Here is a 17,175-nt window from a genome sequence, read left to right as displayed (position 1 = left end):
AAAAAGGAGTAGCAGAACTTGGCGGTGGACACGTGGTATCCTGCCTGGTTCCATACATACTTACTGTTCGGCATTCACCACTCTCTTCTTTGCTCTCATCATCCCTAGACGAGTAAAAACACCAAGTCCCCTTTTGTATTTTCAATCTGAACATGGAGACCTTCAGTTCATTTGCAAAATCTACTCAATTGATTGCTTTTCTGTGTCCTTATCATGAAGGCGATTTGCTCTTTGCTCTATAAATTAATTATTGACCAACGGCACATAGAAACCAATGCTTTCTGGCGAGCTCGCACTCCCCACCCACTTTCATGCCATGACCAATCCGCCCGTTATTCTTTCTTTTTTTTCTTCCTTTCCCTGTCTTTCCGGTGACACGAAACTGTCCTCAGATGAGTAGCCACCATAACACCTCGCGCCTGTTGTGATGCAAAGACGACTTGACAGAAAAATCCACTATAAAGCCCGGACCGAAAAAAAGAAAGAAGACGATACATCAAAACAATCTACTCTCGCCAATATCAACCACATCAAACACGCCCGTCTCCTCCAGCCCTCTCCTCTTCATTGCCTCTCTCAGTTTAACAGGCGGTTCCATGATCGGCTCAGACGTCAGCGCCCAGGTGCCCCAGTGGATGGCCAGCGCCCTCTGGCACCGCGTGTCGCGGAAAATCTCGACGGCGTCCTGCGGGTCCGAGTGCATGCACGAGAACAAGTAGCGCGGCTTGTAGGCACCGATGGGGATCAGGCCGACATCAAAGGGCCCTCGCAGCTCGCCGATCTTCTTGAAGTCCGGGTTCGAGGGGAGGTCGGCATATTTTTCGCCATAGTCATCCTCGGACTCTGGGATCTGCGGTACAGCTCGGTAGCCCGTGTCGCCGCCAAAGTAGACAGACTTTGTGGCAGGTGGTGATGAGGGCGAGGAGGGCGAGCCTGTGGTGGACCTCACGGCCCAGGAGCACCAGAGCGTGCGATCTGTGTCGAGGCCGTAGCGGGATGAGGTGTGCTGCGCGGGAAGACACGATACGGTCGCCTTGATGCCTTCTTTACTACCCTCCTTGCTATCGGCACTGTCCAGCTGCACGGACAGCTCGGCGTCCTCCCACCAGTCCATCTCGGTGACGTTGGTGACGCCCGAGTCCCGAAACCAGCTCGCCAGACCCAGACCGACAAAGAAGTGTGCGTGTGGGAAGAGCCTCACGATCTCCTTGACGGTTGGCGTGGACAGGTGGTCATAGTGGCTATGTGAGATCACCACGGCGTCCAGAAAGGGCAGCTCAGCGATGCCGCATGCCCTCCTGGTATACCTCTTGGGGCCAGCAAAAGTGAAGGGCGAACAGCGGTCCTCCATGACTGGGTCGAACAGCACGCGCAGTCCAGATGGGAACTCAGTGTAGTGGCATGCATGGCCTAGCCAGGTCGTGCGCAGGTCCTCCGACTCAAAGCGTGTCTTCAGAAAGGAGGGCGTCTGGACAGGCACGAGCTCCTCCCCTGGCTTGGGGCTCGGAAAACGCAGGCTGCCATCAAGCTGGCCTCTTGAGAGTTCCAAAAAAAAAAAATCAAAGTTTCCTCGTTAGCAAAAAGGCTGGGCAGACAAGGTGGCGGGAGAGCGGCGCGTCAGACGAGATGATGGGTGGGTATCTTACTTGATGATTGTGAGCGGGATGTTGAGATTCTTTTTGAATGTCTTGCGGCCGGAAGGGTGAGGGTTCTGAAAATGGGTGGTCGTGGTGCCATCCTTGGCCTTGACGTGATGAGGCTTCTCAACAGCGCTGTCAGGGACGGCGCCGAGGGACGGTTTCCCCACGGATATCGAGTACGACGACATAGTAGCTTTCGGCGAGCGTGAGATGGATGACAGAAGACCAAAACGCCTGACACAACAAGCCTGTAGAGGAGGAGGAGGAAGAAGGGAGAGACAGGACTTGAAGTACATTTCTCCAAGAAAAAAAGAAAAAGAGAAGAAGAAAAGGGTGGACGAGGGGGTTACGAGAGAGGCTTCTTCACGTGCTTAATAGTAAAAGGATCTTCTGCTCTGGATTGGGGTTGCTTTCGGAGCACGGGCTGTAGGTTGTGACCACCACGGCGAGAGCGCAAGCAGGAGAACAGAGCAATAAAATCCCTTAAGTCCGATGGATGGCCTCAGCCCCAACCCCGTGGTCATCGCACTCGCATTGCCTGCATTAGGGGAGTAAAATCAGCGTGCAGCTAATAGCGGCTTAGCGGGTATTTCGGACGATAAATTCCACCGTCTCTACCCACTGCATAGTCCGAATCTCTTTTTAAGTACTTACCTACTGTATCGACAAGAACACATTACTTCTCGACCCGGATGCGAATGTTAAATGCCTTACCTTTTTTGGTCCCGACATCAGCTCATTAATGACGCAGTCATCTGCCTTGTGCAAGCGTCTACTGATAAGTTTGTCAACAAGAAGAAGAAAAAAACAACGAATAGAAAAAGGAAGGAAAACTTATTCGTTGAGCACTCTATCGGAGCGGAGTATCTCTAATACAGCACGCCCAACGCCGTCCGTACTATGTAAGAGACGTCGATGAAATGACCCACTACAGTTCCCATATGATGACGCTGTGGTCAACCAATGGCAGCATCCATGTTGTAATCACCCCATGCACATAGAAGCGCATAGCCTGTGTCGCTCAGTTGAAGGCCTATCGCCAGCACGGAATTCCATTGGATCTTCCAAGTGGACTTGGCTTTTTTGCTGATGACTAACGCGCTATACTGATGCAGTACAGCTGATACCGGTCCAGATCTATGTGAATGTTGTGCAGCACACATATTCTAGACGGTGATTAGATTTATATGGTCTCTCAGGGGCACCTGCAGTGAGATACTCACGTTTTCTTTTCTTGCACAGTCCCGTTGGTCTGGGCTGTGCTGTCACTGCTGTGCTGTCACCACTGTGCTGAACGGAGGCTGCAGAGGCTCATTGACCGTGCATGTGCTCCAGGAGCTGTACTATCATCGTGGACTGTGTTCGTGCTGTGCTTTGGTGAGAATCTGGTGGGTAATCATCGACTGGTGGTTGTTTTGCTGCGTATAGGAGGCTTCAAAGGAAGATTTGTCGATCCTCCACTCTCCCACAGGTGCCCAGATAATCAGATAGAACACCGGATAGGCTGTCAACGGGCAAGCAACTCAGGCCAGAATTCGCCAACCCGGACAACAAGGTCAAACCAGCTCCAGCTCCGAATGAGCTCATTAAGGATGCAACCGCTAAACGCATTGCTGGACGATGTATTATGGTAAGCCAAAGTTCTGCCTCAGTCTGATATCGACCGCAGCAATCTACCTAGGCCAATCAACCAAACGTCTGGTCTCTGTCAGGTCAATGTTGATCACAAGAAGAAGACAAGTCTGCGAGTAGACCGTGCTTAGTCGACACGTGAAGGGGCGAGGTGTCCTAGAGGGCGGACTAGGACGCAAGTTTGAAAGCCTTTGACAAAGTGCTCTGCACAAGCGCATTCTATGGATGACTCCAAGAGGGGCGTTGCCTTGATCGACCATATCTAACAAAGCGGGCTCGTACGTAGCTCTTGCGCCTAAGAATTTAGCTAAAGTACCACATAAGGATAAATGAACAGAAAAAGAGAGGGAGAGAAAAGCCTACTTCAATTGAAAAGATCTTAAAATACTTCGACATCCCAGCATTTGCCTCGTAACTGCTCTAAAAGAGGACAGACAACCTGTTTTTAAAATATAGTCAACACAAGACTACTAGTCATCATCACTTACTGTTTTGCAAACCACACTCAAGTACGAATCACATCTATTCCCAGGCCACAGTCGTCAGAGAAGGCATAGTCAGCCAACATGACATGCACAAATATCAGCAACATGGTTGAGAACTCCACCAGCGAGCAGCATGAGCAGCAGGCTGTCGAAATGCAGAAGAGCAACTGCAACCTAAAATCATCTCCCTTCCAGACAGTTGTTGTGCCACTCCAGGAGGTAGGCAACAACAGCAATTGTCGTCTAATCAGGACCGAGACAGAGGACACTGGTCTCTCCGTCCTATCAACCCAGCCAGAAGCAAGCACCTCGGATTCTTCCCAGAAACCCAACGCTCGAGCCTTGAAAGGCGAGAAGCCAACGAAGCATTTTCACTTCGACTCTGAGACCATGATGACTCCTGAGGACCATCAGGAGATCATCATGCATACCGATGAAGACAGAGCCCTGCGTTGTTTTCCAAATCGAACAAGAAAGGATTGCCCACTTCCTTGAAGAGATCACCTTGCTCGGTGAGGCCACCGCGACGGAAGATGTGGAAGCTGGGGCAGAGCATCATGCGAAGACCACGCCTGACAAGTCTCCGGCAGCAGGCGAGAGCAGCACGAGCATGAGGGGTAGTGAATCCAACTCTAGTGACGCAGTATGTCGATGTGGTACCGTTGATCCTCATCACAAATCTCGGCCCAATACGCTGTGGTCGAATGCAGAGGCACTCGCGAGGCTGGAGAATCATGACGGGCAGAGCAGAAAGACGGAAATTAAGTCCATCGACAAACAGAAGTGGAAGGCTTTCCGCAAACGCATGAAACACCTCAAAGAGGATATTAAGGCTATCGATAAGCGGAAGTTGAAGGCTTTCCACAAGCACATAGAGCAGCTCAAGAAAGAGTCAAAGAGGAAGTAGAGGTACTGCAGCCCTCATGACACCCGGTCATCCATTTCGTCAGCGGCGTCGTAAGGGGAAAACAGTCATGCTGGTATTCGCTACGAAGCTGCCTGCCTGTACGTGATTTGGTGATGGCGGCTGACACACATGTAGATGAATACTTGACATGATGAGGCGGTGAAAGAACATTGTGGGTCTGGACCGAGTTCCTATATATATATATATAATGGATATGGACCGAGTTCCGTCAAAGTATAGGATTTGGGCACTATTCTTTGGGGGGGGGGATATCATATACCTAGATTACTGGCTGCATTTTATGTAATCTAGATAGTGCATAATACTGTAATGGGATCATGAAGAAGAAACCCCCCCCCCCATCCTTGCCGGTTTCTTCCTCAGTGAAAAGGTGACCCAAGATCCCTGGCTGCCCCATCAGGTAGTGTGCGCTCTCTCTCATTGGACATCCCGACCCTGACTTTGACCCTTGTCCTTGCTAAATGCCACCCTGGGCCATAGCAAGACAAAGCAAAGTACTGTGGTACTACTAAGCTAGAGGGAAGACGTCAGTCGGGATTTGATGCATGCTCTGCTTTGAAATCTAGCAAGTCACTGTGTAACCCACTTTCCCTTCTCGAGCCTTCTTCGACTTTTTGTACCTGTACCTGCTACTTAGCACTCTACTATAGTACAGCTGATCGCTGCCGCTCGCGGTACGATGATGATAAATCACGTAATGTGCGACCATCCAGCTCTCCCCTCTGAACCATTATTAAGCTACGTAGCGCATAGCACTGCGTTCTGAGTGCTATTGTAGTTGAAAAGACAACAGAAAGGGCGTGATCCATGGCTGCGGGGATAAGAAGGGGACCTCTCCTGCTGAAGAGCACCATCCGAAGCCTGCCCTTCTCGTTGTCCACTCCCAAGCCTCTGTCAACCATAGCTCTCTTGCCCAAGAACAGCCCTGCTTTGCTATCACCTGCTCTTCTAAACAAGTCCTTCGTATCCATTCCCTTGTTGACCCCGACTCTGTTTTGCGCCCCGTCCCACGCCTACAGTACCAAGAACCACGCCGGCCGTGTCCACCTGGAAGAAGAAAAGACACAGCAACAACAACAACAACAACAACAACAACATCAACAAGACAAAGAAGACATCATGTCGGAACCAACCGGTCTCATCGCCAAGGAGGGCCTCGAGCTCCTCACCCTAGGGACCCCCAACGGCTACAAGGTCTCCATCCTCCTCGAGGAGCTCAAGGAGGCCTACGGCGACAAGTTTCCCCAGATCACCTACCAGACCATCAACATCATGAAGAACACCCAAAAGGAGCCGTGGTTCACCGCCATCTGCCCCAACGGCCGCATCCCCGCCCTCGTCGATCACGACCGCAATGATTTCCCTGTCTTCGAGGGCTTGGCCATCCTGTCTTACCTCACCCGCCACTACGACCCGGAGCACAAGCTGAGCTTCCCCATCGACAGCGACGACTACTCTGTTGCTGAGCAGTGGATGGCCTGGCAGCATGGCGGCGTTGGTCCCATGTCAGTATAGAAAATAACATCATACCCTACCCCTTCCCCCCCCCCTCTAACACACACGTGCACATACATGTGATGTATACTAATATCATGTGCATATAAATAGGCAGGGCCAGGCAAACCACTTCCTCCGCTTCGCAAAGGAGAAGATCCCTTATGGCATCCAGAGATACGTGGGCGAGTCCGAACGCCTCTACGGTATCCTCGATGCTCGCCTCAAGGACAGAGAATACGTTGCAGGACCCGGCAAGGGCAAATACTCCATCGCCGACATCGCCCTGCTCGGCTGGGCCAACATCGCCGTCTTGTCCGGCGTGGATCTGCCCAACCTGTTCCCTAATGTCGTCGCCTGGCTGGACAGGTGTCTGGCCCGGCCCGGCACTAAGAGGGGCTTCGCCGTCCCCAAGGAGAGCGAATTTGTCAACGCCGCCGTGGCCAAGAAGATCGCTGAGGACCCCGAGGAGAAGAAGAAGGCCGACGAGATCAAGAAGCTACTGGATGATGCCAAGGCGCAGTATGGATACAAGTATGCTTCGCCTTAGGAGCTGCTCGACGGGGCGATGCATGAGCGTCCAATCAGACAAAACAGAGATTACAAAAGTTCTGAAAGAAATAGTAAACATGATTGATTCATTCTGGAAAGGCTCGAGGGATAATATCGTGACGAACAACATACAAAGCTGTGTGTGTGTGTAGAGATGATCCTGGGCCATATGCCAAGTAACCACTTGCAAAACGCAAACGCCGGGCCCCTTGATCCTCCCATGTTCAATCCGACCAGATTAATACTCGAAGACATACGAATTGAATGGTCATACTTTTTGTCCCTTGTCCCCCAAACACTACACACAAAAAAAGAAACAATGAAGCCTGATGCAGAAAACGCAGGGCTGTCGGTAACCGGCTCCGAAATCGTGCCAGTAGTTCCACCGCCTGGCCGTGTGTAAGACGTCAAGGCTTTGGAAATAAAGAAGCGCAAAGGCCTGCCGGCCACACTGCACCAACATATCTGGGGCCAAACTCTTGACACCGCCGTTGCTTGTTCCGCCGATCTCCTAGTCGTTATAATACCGTTTTGGGTTTGTCTCTTCAGAGAGTGGCAGAGCGCATCTATTAAGATCAGGTCCTGCACCGCGGGGGTTCAGGGAATAATGAAAGAGTTACCAGTAACGGCGATCGTAATCGCGTGGGGGGTAAGCACCGTCCCGAGGGTATCCAGCGTCGCGAGGAGGTAGGTCCCGGGGTGGAGGCCGGTCATAGGGAGGGCGGCCGCCCATGTATGGGTCTGGAGGAGGATAGTCGCGGCGGTATGGGTCATCGTAGCGGCCCCGGGGAGGTGGGTAGTCATCAATGCCTCCGCGACGGGGGGGCGATCGATACCGGGCGCGATCATCGTAGTAGTCGCGGCGTGGGCTTCTCTCGCGATATCCGTCACGGTACGGGTCGCGACGTGGGCTGAATCCACCTGGGGGTGGACCACGTCGGTCCCAGTCATCGCGAGCAGGATAGGGGCGTCGGGCGCCCGGCGAGCGAGAGCGACCACGCTCGACCCGAGGGACGTCAGGTTGTGCCTGCAACGAGTGAGCAGCAAGGATGTGAAAGTGGGAGTGAGGAGGCAACTTACGTTGGCTACGCAGGTGACACGGTGATCCTTGAAATCGCGGTCATGAAGAGCCTCCACGGCCTTCTTCAGGTCCGCGGCAGTCTCGAACTCGACGAAGCTGAGCGCGCAAAATCAGCACCGTTCATTCCCTTCTTCTTCACCAAAGGAGTGGATACTAACCCTTCGCCATTGGAATTGCGGCCGGTCTCCGAGTAGACGACGTCACAACCAGACTGGCGGGCGAAGTCTTTCAGATCCTATGTCCAGACAATCCACGTAAGTTGCAGTCCAGGTCTGGAAGGCGGAAAGCGATGAGGCCGGAAAACTCCCGGTCCCAATCCCGGTCCCACGAGCAGCCACAATCCCGGGGAAATCCAGAAGCATCAGAGAAGTTAAGAGTCCCGCACAGGAGGAAATTGTTGCCAGCGTGTAAAAGTCCAGTCTCCAACAATCCAGGGCATCGCGGGTGAGGAAGAGGAGATCACACCACAGCAGGTGCGAAACGGCAGGAAGACACACTGGAGCCGTCCTGGGAGGAATGGCGCAATGAAATAGGGTTGGGTGCAATAACATCGAATCTCCTCAGAAGCCAGAAGGGGAAGGGGGGACACCTATCCAAAGACACAGAGGGTTGTCGTGAGGGGTATCCGTGAATCCGGCAGCAAGGAAGAGGAGGAAGAACAGACCTGCCAACTGGTATCGGTGGGAAGACCACTAATCTGCATCCTGTGAGGGGTGCGGCGAGGACGAGGAGCGCCACGCTCGTGAGGTGCGTAGGCGCCATTCTCCCGGTGTCGGGATCCTCGAGCGAATTGGACCGTCAGGCGCTCGCCCAGGAGTGTACTACCATCTTTGTTGTAGAAGAACAACAAGTATTAGTCAGGATTATAGGAGGGAGATAGAGACGGAGGTGGTCGATTTGGTAGCCGGAAGGTTTTCTTGGGGGAGGACATACGGAATGCTAACGCACACGTTACATTGTTAGCCATTTGCGACAATGAGTAGGAGGATAAGGAGGAGACGAGGGAATGAGAATAGTTTGGGATATATAGATCTTACCTGGAACCACATCGCGGGCGTCCATGGCATCCTTATACTCGATGAAGCCAAAGCCATTCATGAGCTTGATCTCAGTGATCTCGCCCGTGCCATGAGAGCCGAAATGGGACTCAATGTCGGCCTTGGTGACTTCAGAAGGGCAAAGGATTGTCAGCTTAGGCGAACCGAAAGACCTGGAGGAGGGGGGGGGGGGGCAGAGAAGGCAAGAGGTTGACGCAGATAGATCGAGGCGCATCAAGGCGCTTGAGGGCGAGGCTGTTGGCGCTTACCATTGCGAGGCAGGTTGCCCAGGTAGAGACGGGTGGACGACACCTCCGTCATGGTTGCTGGTCGCAGGGCTGGGATTTTTCTTGTTTGTTTTTCTCTGTTCTGTGTCTCCAGGAAATCAGGTCAGGCGACGGGTGTCATGTGGAGGTAGGAAAGTGAAGCAAGTAAGTCGTGAGACCGCGGGGTAGCAGGACAGCCTCGTGGATTGGATGGCGCTGACGAGGTCGCGACGGGCTGGAGCTGGGAGCTAGAAGCTGCTGGGAGAGCTTGAAGCTGGGAGCTGTAGCTGGCCAGGGCAAAGGAGGAAGGAAAAAAAAAGGTGGGAACGGGGAACCCACTAGAGGAACAAGGCGAGGCGAGGCGAAAGTGGATGAGGCGAGGCTGGGTGTTCCAGAGAGAAAGAGAAAAGGAATACGAAGAGAGGGTAGCGGGAGAGGAGAAAACAATACAAGAAGTAGAGGTTCCTTGGAAATGGGCCCTAAAGTGTGGATAGAACGGACCGTGTCTTGCTGGGGTCGCGAAAGGTTCGAATGGTCCTGGTAGCAGGTGGATGGGAAGGAACCACAATAAACGATCGGATAAGTTATAGTTTATCTAGTATAACCTGGGTGTGTGGGCTGGCACACGAGGGCCATGCGAAGATGTGCGAGGTTGTTAGATAGCGCGAGAAAGGTAGAGAGAGAGGCAATCAGCCAAGGGAGGAGGACGACGACGGGGAGGGGTAGGTCAGGCTCTCGTTTTCCCCAAGGCTGGGAGATCGATCGATGGGGCTGGCTGGGGTTCTTGCAAGGTTGGCCCGCCGCAGAGCCTCTTCTCAAGCTGTGGTAGGGTCTGCTTGTGGTCCTGGACGCGAGCCGCCCACCTCTACTAGGTAGTAGCTATGCACTATTATTGCATGGTAGTATCGATACAGGGGTGCGGAGAGGAGGCCACAGAGCACACTATCAGCGCCCACCTACACTGGCGGCCCTAGCCCAGCAGCCCAACCCACTGTCTCCTCCTACTGTGCAGGGCCGCTAGGGAGCTGCATGTAGCAGGATTGGCTCCAGCCTGCATCAACACCATCCCGGATCTGCAGTGTACCGGCCCAATTACGACCCTCCCCCCTTCTAGAAATGGCACTACAGCACCCTCACCCCCGGTCAGACGATCGATCTATCACGATCGCACACCTGTAGCCCTCGACCACGTCTGACATCCACCAGTTTACTTTTGTCTGTCTCTGAATAATGGTTCCCATCTTCGCACATGTGTGTTTTGTGCACCTTGCCACACTCAATCAAAAGAAGAAGAATAAAAGAAGAAAAAACGCGCGATAGCTACAGACGAGTCGGGGCTGTCATTAATCAACTGTCACCAATCGCCACCACCACCACCGTCACCGTCACCGTAACGGGAGGCACGGGGACACCCACTGTGATCGGGCACCGCTACACGATGATTGTCGTCTGACTGCAGAACTGCCAAGGCGTCATAGAGCTAGGAGCCCGGGAGAAACGGCATGCGACATGCTGCCCCCGACGTCTGCCACTGTGCCTCCTCCCCCATACGCCCCTGCGCCCTGTGAAAAGGATAAAGCCCTCACGGTGCATGTTTCGGATAGTCGTGCTTTGATCAGGAAAAAGATGGTTGAGGGATATTGTCTCTGCGCATGCTTTTCCATGCTAAGACAAGTCCATAAAAACATCATTTCTTCACGGCTCACGGCCCAGTCTCGTGTGAATGAATGCATGGAATAGCTGGCTGCATGTTGAACATACCTTGGCCATGTACCTCACAATCCGCGCATGAGGTACACCAGTCTCTCTGTATTGGTCATCTCAAATATGGGAAGCATGTAACAAACCATATATATGTGAAAGAAAAAAAAAGTGAGACATGATGAGGTGGATGAACCGACGCTGCTCGTCAAGGTGTATGCAAAAGTCAGCCAGCGTACGTGTCCGCTCCCTCGCCGTCGTTTCTGACCGGTAAAACTTGCCTGAAGCAGATACGATAGCTCAGCTCACAGATGAAGTACTTCTGCTGTACAGTGCATAAACTCTACTCTTTGCTTGAGAAGCAATGTCGTTGGCAGCTGAAAACTCTGCTCCCTGCTTATTGGTGGCAGATGCACACTTGAGCACAACGGCTTCGGTCTCTCAACCCATCTTTGCATTTCTTGGAGGAGATGGATTGATACGAAGAGAACAAAAAAGGACCAAGTCAAAAGAGAGCGCGGTGTCAATTCACAAAATTAATATATGTAATTATGGTAATCGTGCAGCAGTTACAGTCTCGCTTAACGCCACGCTATGCCGCCCATCCCAGGTGTACTCACACATACACAAAATATCGTATCATCTCATATCACCTCATCGTGACGAATTGTCTACATCGTAGCGGGTGAGAAAGCATCACAACACGTCTATCGCTCGAAAAGGATATCGATAAGCTCGTCCATGACCGTGAAGGCAAGATGCGTACTATAGAAAAACGTCAGTAACCTTGTCAATCTCATAACCCAACGAGAGGGAGGAAATCAGATTAGAGGAGAAGAGGGGGGGGGCCGTGGGACAAATAAAAGAGGCCATACTCACTTCAGTCGCTCGTTATTAAAAGTGGCAAAGAGCCTCCGGCTCGCTGCCTGTGCATTCACCCTTCCGACCACACTCCCCGCGAGATCTGGCACCAGAGTCGCCAGCATCAGGCTCGCCTCGGTCCGCGTGCGCGACTTTTCTGCCTTGGTCCGGGGCCGTTTGCCCTCGCCAAAGTTCTTCCCGCCGGGCCAGAGACTGTCCTTGAGCAATGCAATGTACTTCAGCACGGCGTCCTCCTGGACGAGCATCCGCACATTGTCGCGCAGCTTCCGCTCGATCGTGCCGCCGAGCAGTTGGTGGAGGACCACGACGACGGCGCGGCCGCGCAGCCAGTTGGCATTGCTGCCGCGGTTCAGCTCGAAGACCTCGAGGAACACGTCGCAGATGGGCTTGACGAAGGGCTCTGCCTCCATGTGTTCGCGGCCCTCGAAGGCGGCCAGTTCTGCCTCGGCCTCTGCTGCCGTTGCCGCATCTGCAGAGTTGGCTGCTGGGTCGACCATGGTCATCGAGGGACCCAGGGTGTTGATCTGATTGGTAGCAGCAGCTATGAGGTTCTGCCCGGCGATCGACAGCTGGTCTAGCACAGGTATGCTGCCTAGGATATCCTCGACGCCATCCGTCACTGAGTCGTAGAGTCGCGTCATCATATCCTTCCTGTCTTCTTCTTCCTCCTCCCCCAAGCGGTTCTCGCTGGCTCGGATGACAGCCTGGGAGAGAAAGGCTCGTAGGTCACGGCTGCGGCAGACGTCAGGCAGGAGCAGAAGCTCGCGTAGGTATTTCTCGAGAGCTTGTCGGCGCTTCTGGAGGAAGTCGGACTGCAGCTTCATCACGACCCGCCGCCTGGGGAAATCAAGGTGGCGGACAGAGGGATACTTGGAGCGGAGCCTCTGGTGCAGCTCATGAAACTCGCTGTATCGGCGTGTGATGAGCCATGAGGCCGCCGGCATCTTCTCCCCTGCGTTGCGTGAAACCTCGATGACATAGACCGCGTACTCCCTGCCATCGCCCTCGTGCCCGACCTGAATCGCCTTGATCCTGATAGCTGAACGGCCGTATAAACTGTTGTCGCTCTCCTGTACCACGTATTGCTGCCTCTGCAGCTCTTTCCTCCTTATCTCCCTGTTCAGGCTGGCCTTGGACTTGCGCAGGATCCGGAGCTCGGCGGTATTGTTCGTAAGCTCCGCTTTCCTGAGCAGAGAGTCGACGACAGCATTCTGCGCCTCCAGCTTGTCGATGTCATTCGTGAGCGCCGTGATGGCCTCTGCGAGCCCAAGATCCCCTGGTGCTGCCTCGTGGATATCATCCATATCGTCCTTCTTACTGGGACTGTCCGCATCATCAGGTTCATCTGATAGATACCGGTCCTCGTCTCCGAACAAGTCGTCATCCACAAACACACCAATGCGCGATGCCGCACTGACGAGTCCCAAGGACGACAAGCTAGGCCTCTCGGGCTCCTTGCCGTTGCCGGGACGGCCGACGTCCGCTGGTCCTCCTTTGGTGTGCACATCGTGGTCGGAGAAAAGGCTCGAGCCAGCGTCGTCTTCACCAAACAGCGATCCTCGCAGGTCCTCTGAGGTAGGGGGACGAGTGTCTTCCAGGATGTTGTTCAGTGCCTCCTCCATCGCGGCAACAACCTTCCTGTCAGGAGGACGGGGCCCGGTACTTTGGTCCAGGCTTGCCACGCTGTCGGCAAGTGCGTCATGGTCTGCCTCTTCATCGTCGAAGAGTGGGTTCGGCGAGTGTTCATCGAACGATGTCCTCGAGTCAAAAGATACCCTCGCATCCAGCGATCTGCGAGGCTCGACCACCGCATCCAGGCTACCAGCGTTACCGGTATAATGCTTCAAATCCGAGGATGACTCGGCGCGGCGGTTTTGCAGCTTTGTGTTGAGCTTTGGCGCCAGCCGAGAGAACGGGCCCGGCTTGCCCGCGAAAGCAGTTGTAGTTCTAGATAAAGGTGGCGGCGAGTGGACCTCAGATGGCACCGTACTGCTGCGCGCAGGGTGCGCGTTGCTCTGTGAGGCCTCCTCTGCTGCGAGGCACTTGTACCACAGGTCCGATTTCTTGAAGTTGCTGAAATGCCTCGACTGCATCTCCTCCAGGACGGCATGTTGAGCACGCAAGATGCTCTTCCGTGCCCTGTAGTATTGCTCGGGCGTGGCAGCCTTTCCGGCTTCAAGAAACTCCCGCACGGTCCGCTTCGATGCCTGCGGAACTTTGAGCTCCGGCTTGGACAGGTAAGCCTGCTCTATCTGGGCCAGGTCCTGTCTGTCGGATGTTGTCCACGGAGGCAGTGTGAGCGGCAGGTGGTCATCGTCATCGTGCCCTTCCTCCTCGAGAGGGTCACGGAACCCATCGACCACGAGCCAGAACTGCACCAGGCTCATGAGTCGTAGCCTGTCCATGTACTCCATGAAGTATGATAAGCCTGAGGCATCCCGCAGAAGGTCTGCGAGGGAAGCATTTTCGAGCCTCGACTCGGGTGTGGCGACCGGGTTGGGAGGGAGGGTGCGGACGCGGCGGTCTCCCCCTGCAGCAAGGAGCTGTACCCTCTGGTCCAGCAACCTCTTGCCCATGTCCAGCCGGCGCAGGTAGACGGGGTCCTGTCCCTCCTGCTGGGAGTCTCTTTTGAGCTGGCTCGTGACCTCGCTCCTAAACCTCCTCGCGTCGGACAGATTGGACACCTTCTTGATCGTCCTGACGAACTTCTCAAACCTCCTCTCACTATCTCCAGGTGACAGCCGCGGGAATGACATGGGCTTGCCGGACTTGGGCGCAGATGGCGCATGTTCATCTAGAGCTGCACGGAGCTTCCTGACGGTTGAGCGATCCTGCAGCATGTTCCTCCCGGCGTTCTCCATGATCTGATTCCACGTGTCGGGGTCGGACAGGATTTGGAGGATGGGAGACAGCACCGCGCAAGCGACAATCTCGCGAATCAAGGTCGAGACGGCCCGGCTTCGCAGGACATTGTCCGGCAGCATGTGTGGCAGCACCTTGGCAGTCGTCTGCCGCAGGTAGTCCTGCTGCGTAAGCTTGAGGTCGGAATACGACAGGGTCGCGGCCGGGTGCAGTCTCCCCTCCCTGTATTTGGACGCGATGGCCAAGTCCAGCTCTTCAGACTCCGTGACGGAGCGGTTCAGCTTGCGGCCCCTGACGGCCCTCTCTGCCTCGTTAAAGTCTCGAAAGTGCGCCGTCAGAATGGGCACGAGCCGAGTGGTCAAGACCTCGGGCAGGTCGACCTCGAAGAGGCGGTCGCGGATGTTCTCGAGCGCGCACCGTATCGCCTTGTCGACCTCGTCTCTAAAGACCGGATTATCGCTGACCTTGGAATACCACGACCATATGAAATCCCTGGTGATCAAATCGAGGACGTCGTCGAGTGCACGAGAGATGCTGGGCGAGGCGGCGTAGAGGGGCTGCTTCGTGTAGGAATGGCGCTGGCGCAGGGCCGCAACCTCGGCGCGCCATGCTTCCCGGCCGAGGAACTTGGGCCCATGTCGTGATGACGGATATCTATATCTTGACGACGTCTCGTGGCTTGAGCCTCTAGAAAGGAGCAGGAAGGCTGCAAGCACCAAGAGAAGCGAGGTGACGAGACCGGCGACGAAGGCGTGACCAGCCCAGCGGACCGCGGGGAACCAATTGGTGGCATAACCCCAGGCGATAAAACTGGCAATACCGGCAAGAATCACATCTCTCCTCTTCAGGGCCATAGTCCGTTCATCGACAACAAGGCGCTGTGCAGGTGTCGCCGCATAGTTTGCTGGGAGTAAGTCGCAGAGGTAGAATGTGGTTGTAGCAAGCAAGCAATCAGCCAAGGTATGATGTAGTGTTGTAGAGCAAGGAGCTTATCGATACGTAGGTGTGGTCGCGGTCGCGGTTGAGATCACTGCTGGTCGGGGGTCCCCCAGCGCATAGGCTTCTCCAGGGTTACCGAAGTAAAGAGGACGGTACAAGTCCTAAGAGCCGCATGCTGTATCATGACCACACTCAATTCGGCGTAATGTTTTATTTGTTCTTATTTTTGCTTGGTTTTGGTGACTGTTTTTTTTAATAAGAAAATCCTTCTGAGACTGACACGACAGTAATGACAATATGCAGATCATCACATCTATTGGCCGTCATCATTGCCTCTTCATCGTTCGTCCAAATTATTCTGAACCATAAGGTCGTCCTCCTTTCTACCATGGAGGGTCTTCTAGCCGCCTATACAGCGCAACAAATTTCTGTCCTTGATTTCTCGACACTTTCTTGCTCTCCTCCGTCTCGGTACTCATGATCCTGACACACTCATCGGCCTCCTGCTCGTCCTCCGACACCCTCTCAAAGGCCGGATGTGCCTCAAGATGTGACACCATCCACTCGTGCAGATCCTTGACATCTGTGATAGTGTAGACGATGCCGCCGGGCCTCAACACATAGGCGTACTCAGAGTTGAGCTGCGTCGACACAATGCGCGCCTTGTGCTTCTTGGCCTTGAAGTGCGGGTCCGGGAAACAGATGAAAATTTTGGAGAGCTGGCCCTTTTTGAAGAAGTTGGGCAGGAATTTCATTGTGTTCGCCCGCAGGCACGCGATGTTCTGGTACGAATTGCCGCCTTCAATCCTGCTCTGGTTCCTCATAGCACGGATCCTGCCCTCGACATATTCTGTGACCGAGGTTCTGATCTCAAGACCTATACTCTTGCTCAGCTGGGGGAGCCGCCAGAATCGCTCATGGCGATGGAATGGCGAATTGGTAAACAGGGGACTGACCTAGGCACAACGTTTCTGGCATAAAGGGGCCGAGAGCCATGAGCAGACCACCGAAACCACATCCAATATCCGCCACCTCGACATCCTTTGTCAGCTTCTTCGGTATTCTGGCCCCCTGGCTGAAGACTTGACCATTATCGTCTACGGAAGTCTCGGAGTCGGCTGCCGCATCGTCTTGACCCTTGGCCACGAATGCCGGATACATCTCGGACCAGTCCATCATAGCAGGGCTCGTAGGGCTAGATGAGGGTCAGTGCCATGTCGCGAGGCAAAAAGCACGAGGAGGGCAATATTCTCACGTACTATATCAGATGGTGATCAGAAAAGGGGTTCGCATGTGCCCTCTGCCTAAAGAATTTCTTCTTGGGCATCTCAGTCGAGTTTTCATCCGCTCGGTGGGCGGAGCGGTAGGCCTCACGCTTCTGGCGCTTTGGTGGTGGGGGTTCGGATGGTTCAGACATCTTTACGGGGTTGGTGAGATTGAAAAGACGTGTTTCTATTGCTCCTCGAGGCGATGGTGAGTCGACTTTGGACTTGAGCGAGGACTCGCGGGTCACAAGCTTCGTGAGGCCTTCAAAATTGACAGGCGCAGGAAAATGTTGGTGGGGCAGCATCCCCAGGCATGTGGTAGCGCCCTATAGCTGCTGCTATGGCAGTTGGGGTAAGTACGTCCATAGTACTCAAGCGCTGTAAGCATTTGGCCTTACACAGTCAGGTACA

General features: G+C 54.1%; 5 protein-coding genes across 5 annotated transcripts; 2 read left to right on the top strand and 3 right to left on the bottom strand.

Moving 5' to 3' along the window:
* Positions 1–353: 353 nt before the first annotated feature.
* On the bottom strand, positions 354–1,913 carry M406DRAFT_347797 (Metallo-hydrolase/oxidoreductase). Its single transcript, XM_040922331.1, has 2 exons — positions 1,647–1,913; positions 354–1,517 (listed from the first exon to the last, which is right to left on the bottom strand). The coding sequence occupies exons 1-2, from the start codon at positions 1,826–1,828 to the stop codon at positions 497–499; spliced, it is 1,203 nt and encodes a 400-aa protein (XP_040772323.1). The 5' UTR covers positions 1,829–1,913; the 3' UTR covers positions 354–496.
* A 1,925-nt stretch (positions 1,914–3,838) lies between these two features.
* M406DRAFT_333411 (uncharacterized protein) lies at positions 3,839–4,664 on the top strand (the record flags this gene model as incomplete). The annotated part of the gene is made up of 2 exons (XM_040920840.1): positions 3,839–3,976; positions 4,257–4,664. 2 exons carry the CDS (start codon positions 3,839–3,841, stop codon positions 4,662–4,664), a joined length of 546 nt encoding a protein of 181 aa, XP_040772322.1.
* Positions 4,665–5,573: 909 nt separating this feature from the next.
* Positions 5,574–6,830, top strand: M406DRAFT_357698 (glutathione S-transferase). Its single transcript, XM_040923751.1, has 2 exons — positions 5,574–6,190; positions 6,294–6,830. The coding sequence occupies exons 1-2, from the start codon at positions 5,805–5,807 to the stop codon at positions 6,727–6,729; spliced, it is 822 nt and encodes a 273-aa protein (XP_040772321.1). The 5' UTR covers positions 5,574–5,804; the 3' UTR covers positions 6,730–6,830.
* Positions 6,831–7,347: 517 nt separating this feature from the next.
* On the bottom strand, positions 7,348–9,170 carry M406DRAFT_294885 (uncharacterized protein; the record flags this gene model as incomplete). Its single annotated transcript, XM_040919161.1, has 6 exons — positions 7,348–7,758; positions 7,812–7,908; positions 7,971–8,047; positions 8,477–8,640; positions 8,850–8,978; positions 9,119–9,170. 6 exons carry the CDS (start codon positions 9,168–9,170, stop codon positions 7,348–7,350), a joined length of 930 nt encoding a protein of 309 aa, XP_040772320.1.
* A 2,521-nt stretch (positions 9,171–11,691) lies between these two features.
* On the bottom strand, positions 11,692–16,916 carry M406DRAFT_94615 (uncharacterized protein; the record flags this gene model as incomplete). Its single annotated transcript, XM_040926279.1, has 6 exons — positions 11,692–15,438; positions 15,782–15,857; positions 15,947–16,376; positions 16,456–16,581; positions 16,636–16,694; positions 16,759–16,916. The coding sequence occupies 6 exons, from the start codon at positions 16,914–16,916 to the stop codon at positions 11,692–11,694; spliced, it is 4,596 nt and encodes a 1,531-aa protein (XP_040772319.1).
* Positions 16,917–17,175: the final 259 nt, after the last annotated feature.

This window comes from Cryphonectria parasitica, assembly GCF_011745365.1.
Source record: "Cryphonectria parasitica EP155 unplaced genomic scaffold M406scaffold_8, whole genome shotgun sequence".
Lineage (NCBI taxonomy): Eukaryota > Fungi > Ascomycota > Sordariomycetes > Diaporthales > Cryphonectriaceae > Cryphonectria > Cryphonectria parasitica.
Note: the sequence above shows the minus strand (reverse complement) of the source record. Positions and strands in the feature narration are given on the sequence as shown.

What these genes read in the sequence shown, in the direction of transcription:
- M406DRAFT_347797 (XM_040922331.1), bottom strand. Translation starts at nt 1,828, where the DNA reads ATGTCGTCGTACTCGATATCCGTGGGGAAACCGTCCCTCGGCGCCGTC. An exon ending in ATCCCGCTCACAATCATCAA is followed by an intron (nt 1,518 to 1,646) that starts GTAAGATACCCA and finishes GCTTGATGGCAG; the next exon opens with CCTGCGTTTTCCGAGCCCCA.
- M406DRAFT_357698 (XM_040923751.1), top strand. Translation starts at nt 5,805, where the DNA reads ATGTCGGAACCAACCGGTCTCATCGCCAAGGAGGGCCTCGAGCTCCTC. An exon ending in CATGGCGGCGTTGGTCCCAT is followed by an intron (nt 6,191 to 6,293) that starts GTCAGTATAGAA and finishes GCATATAAATAG; the next exon opens with GCAGGGCCAGGCAAACCACT.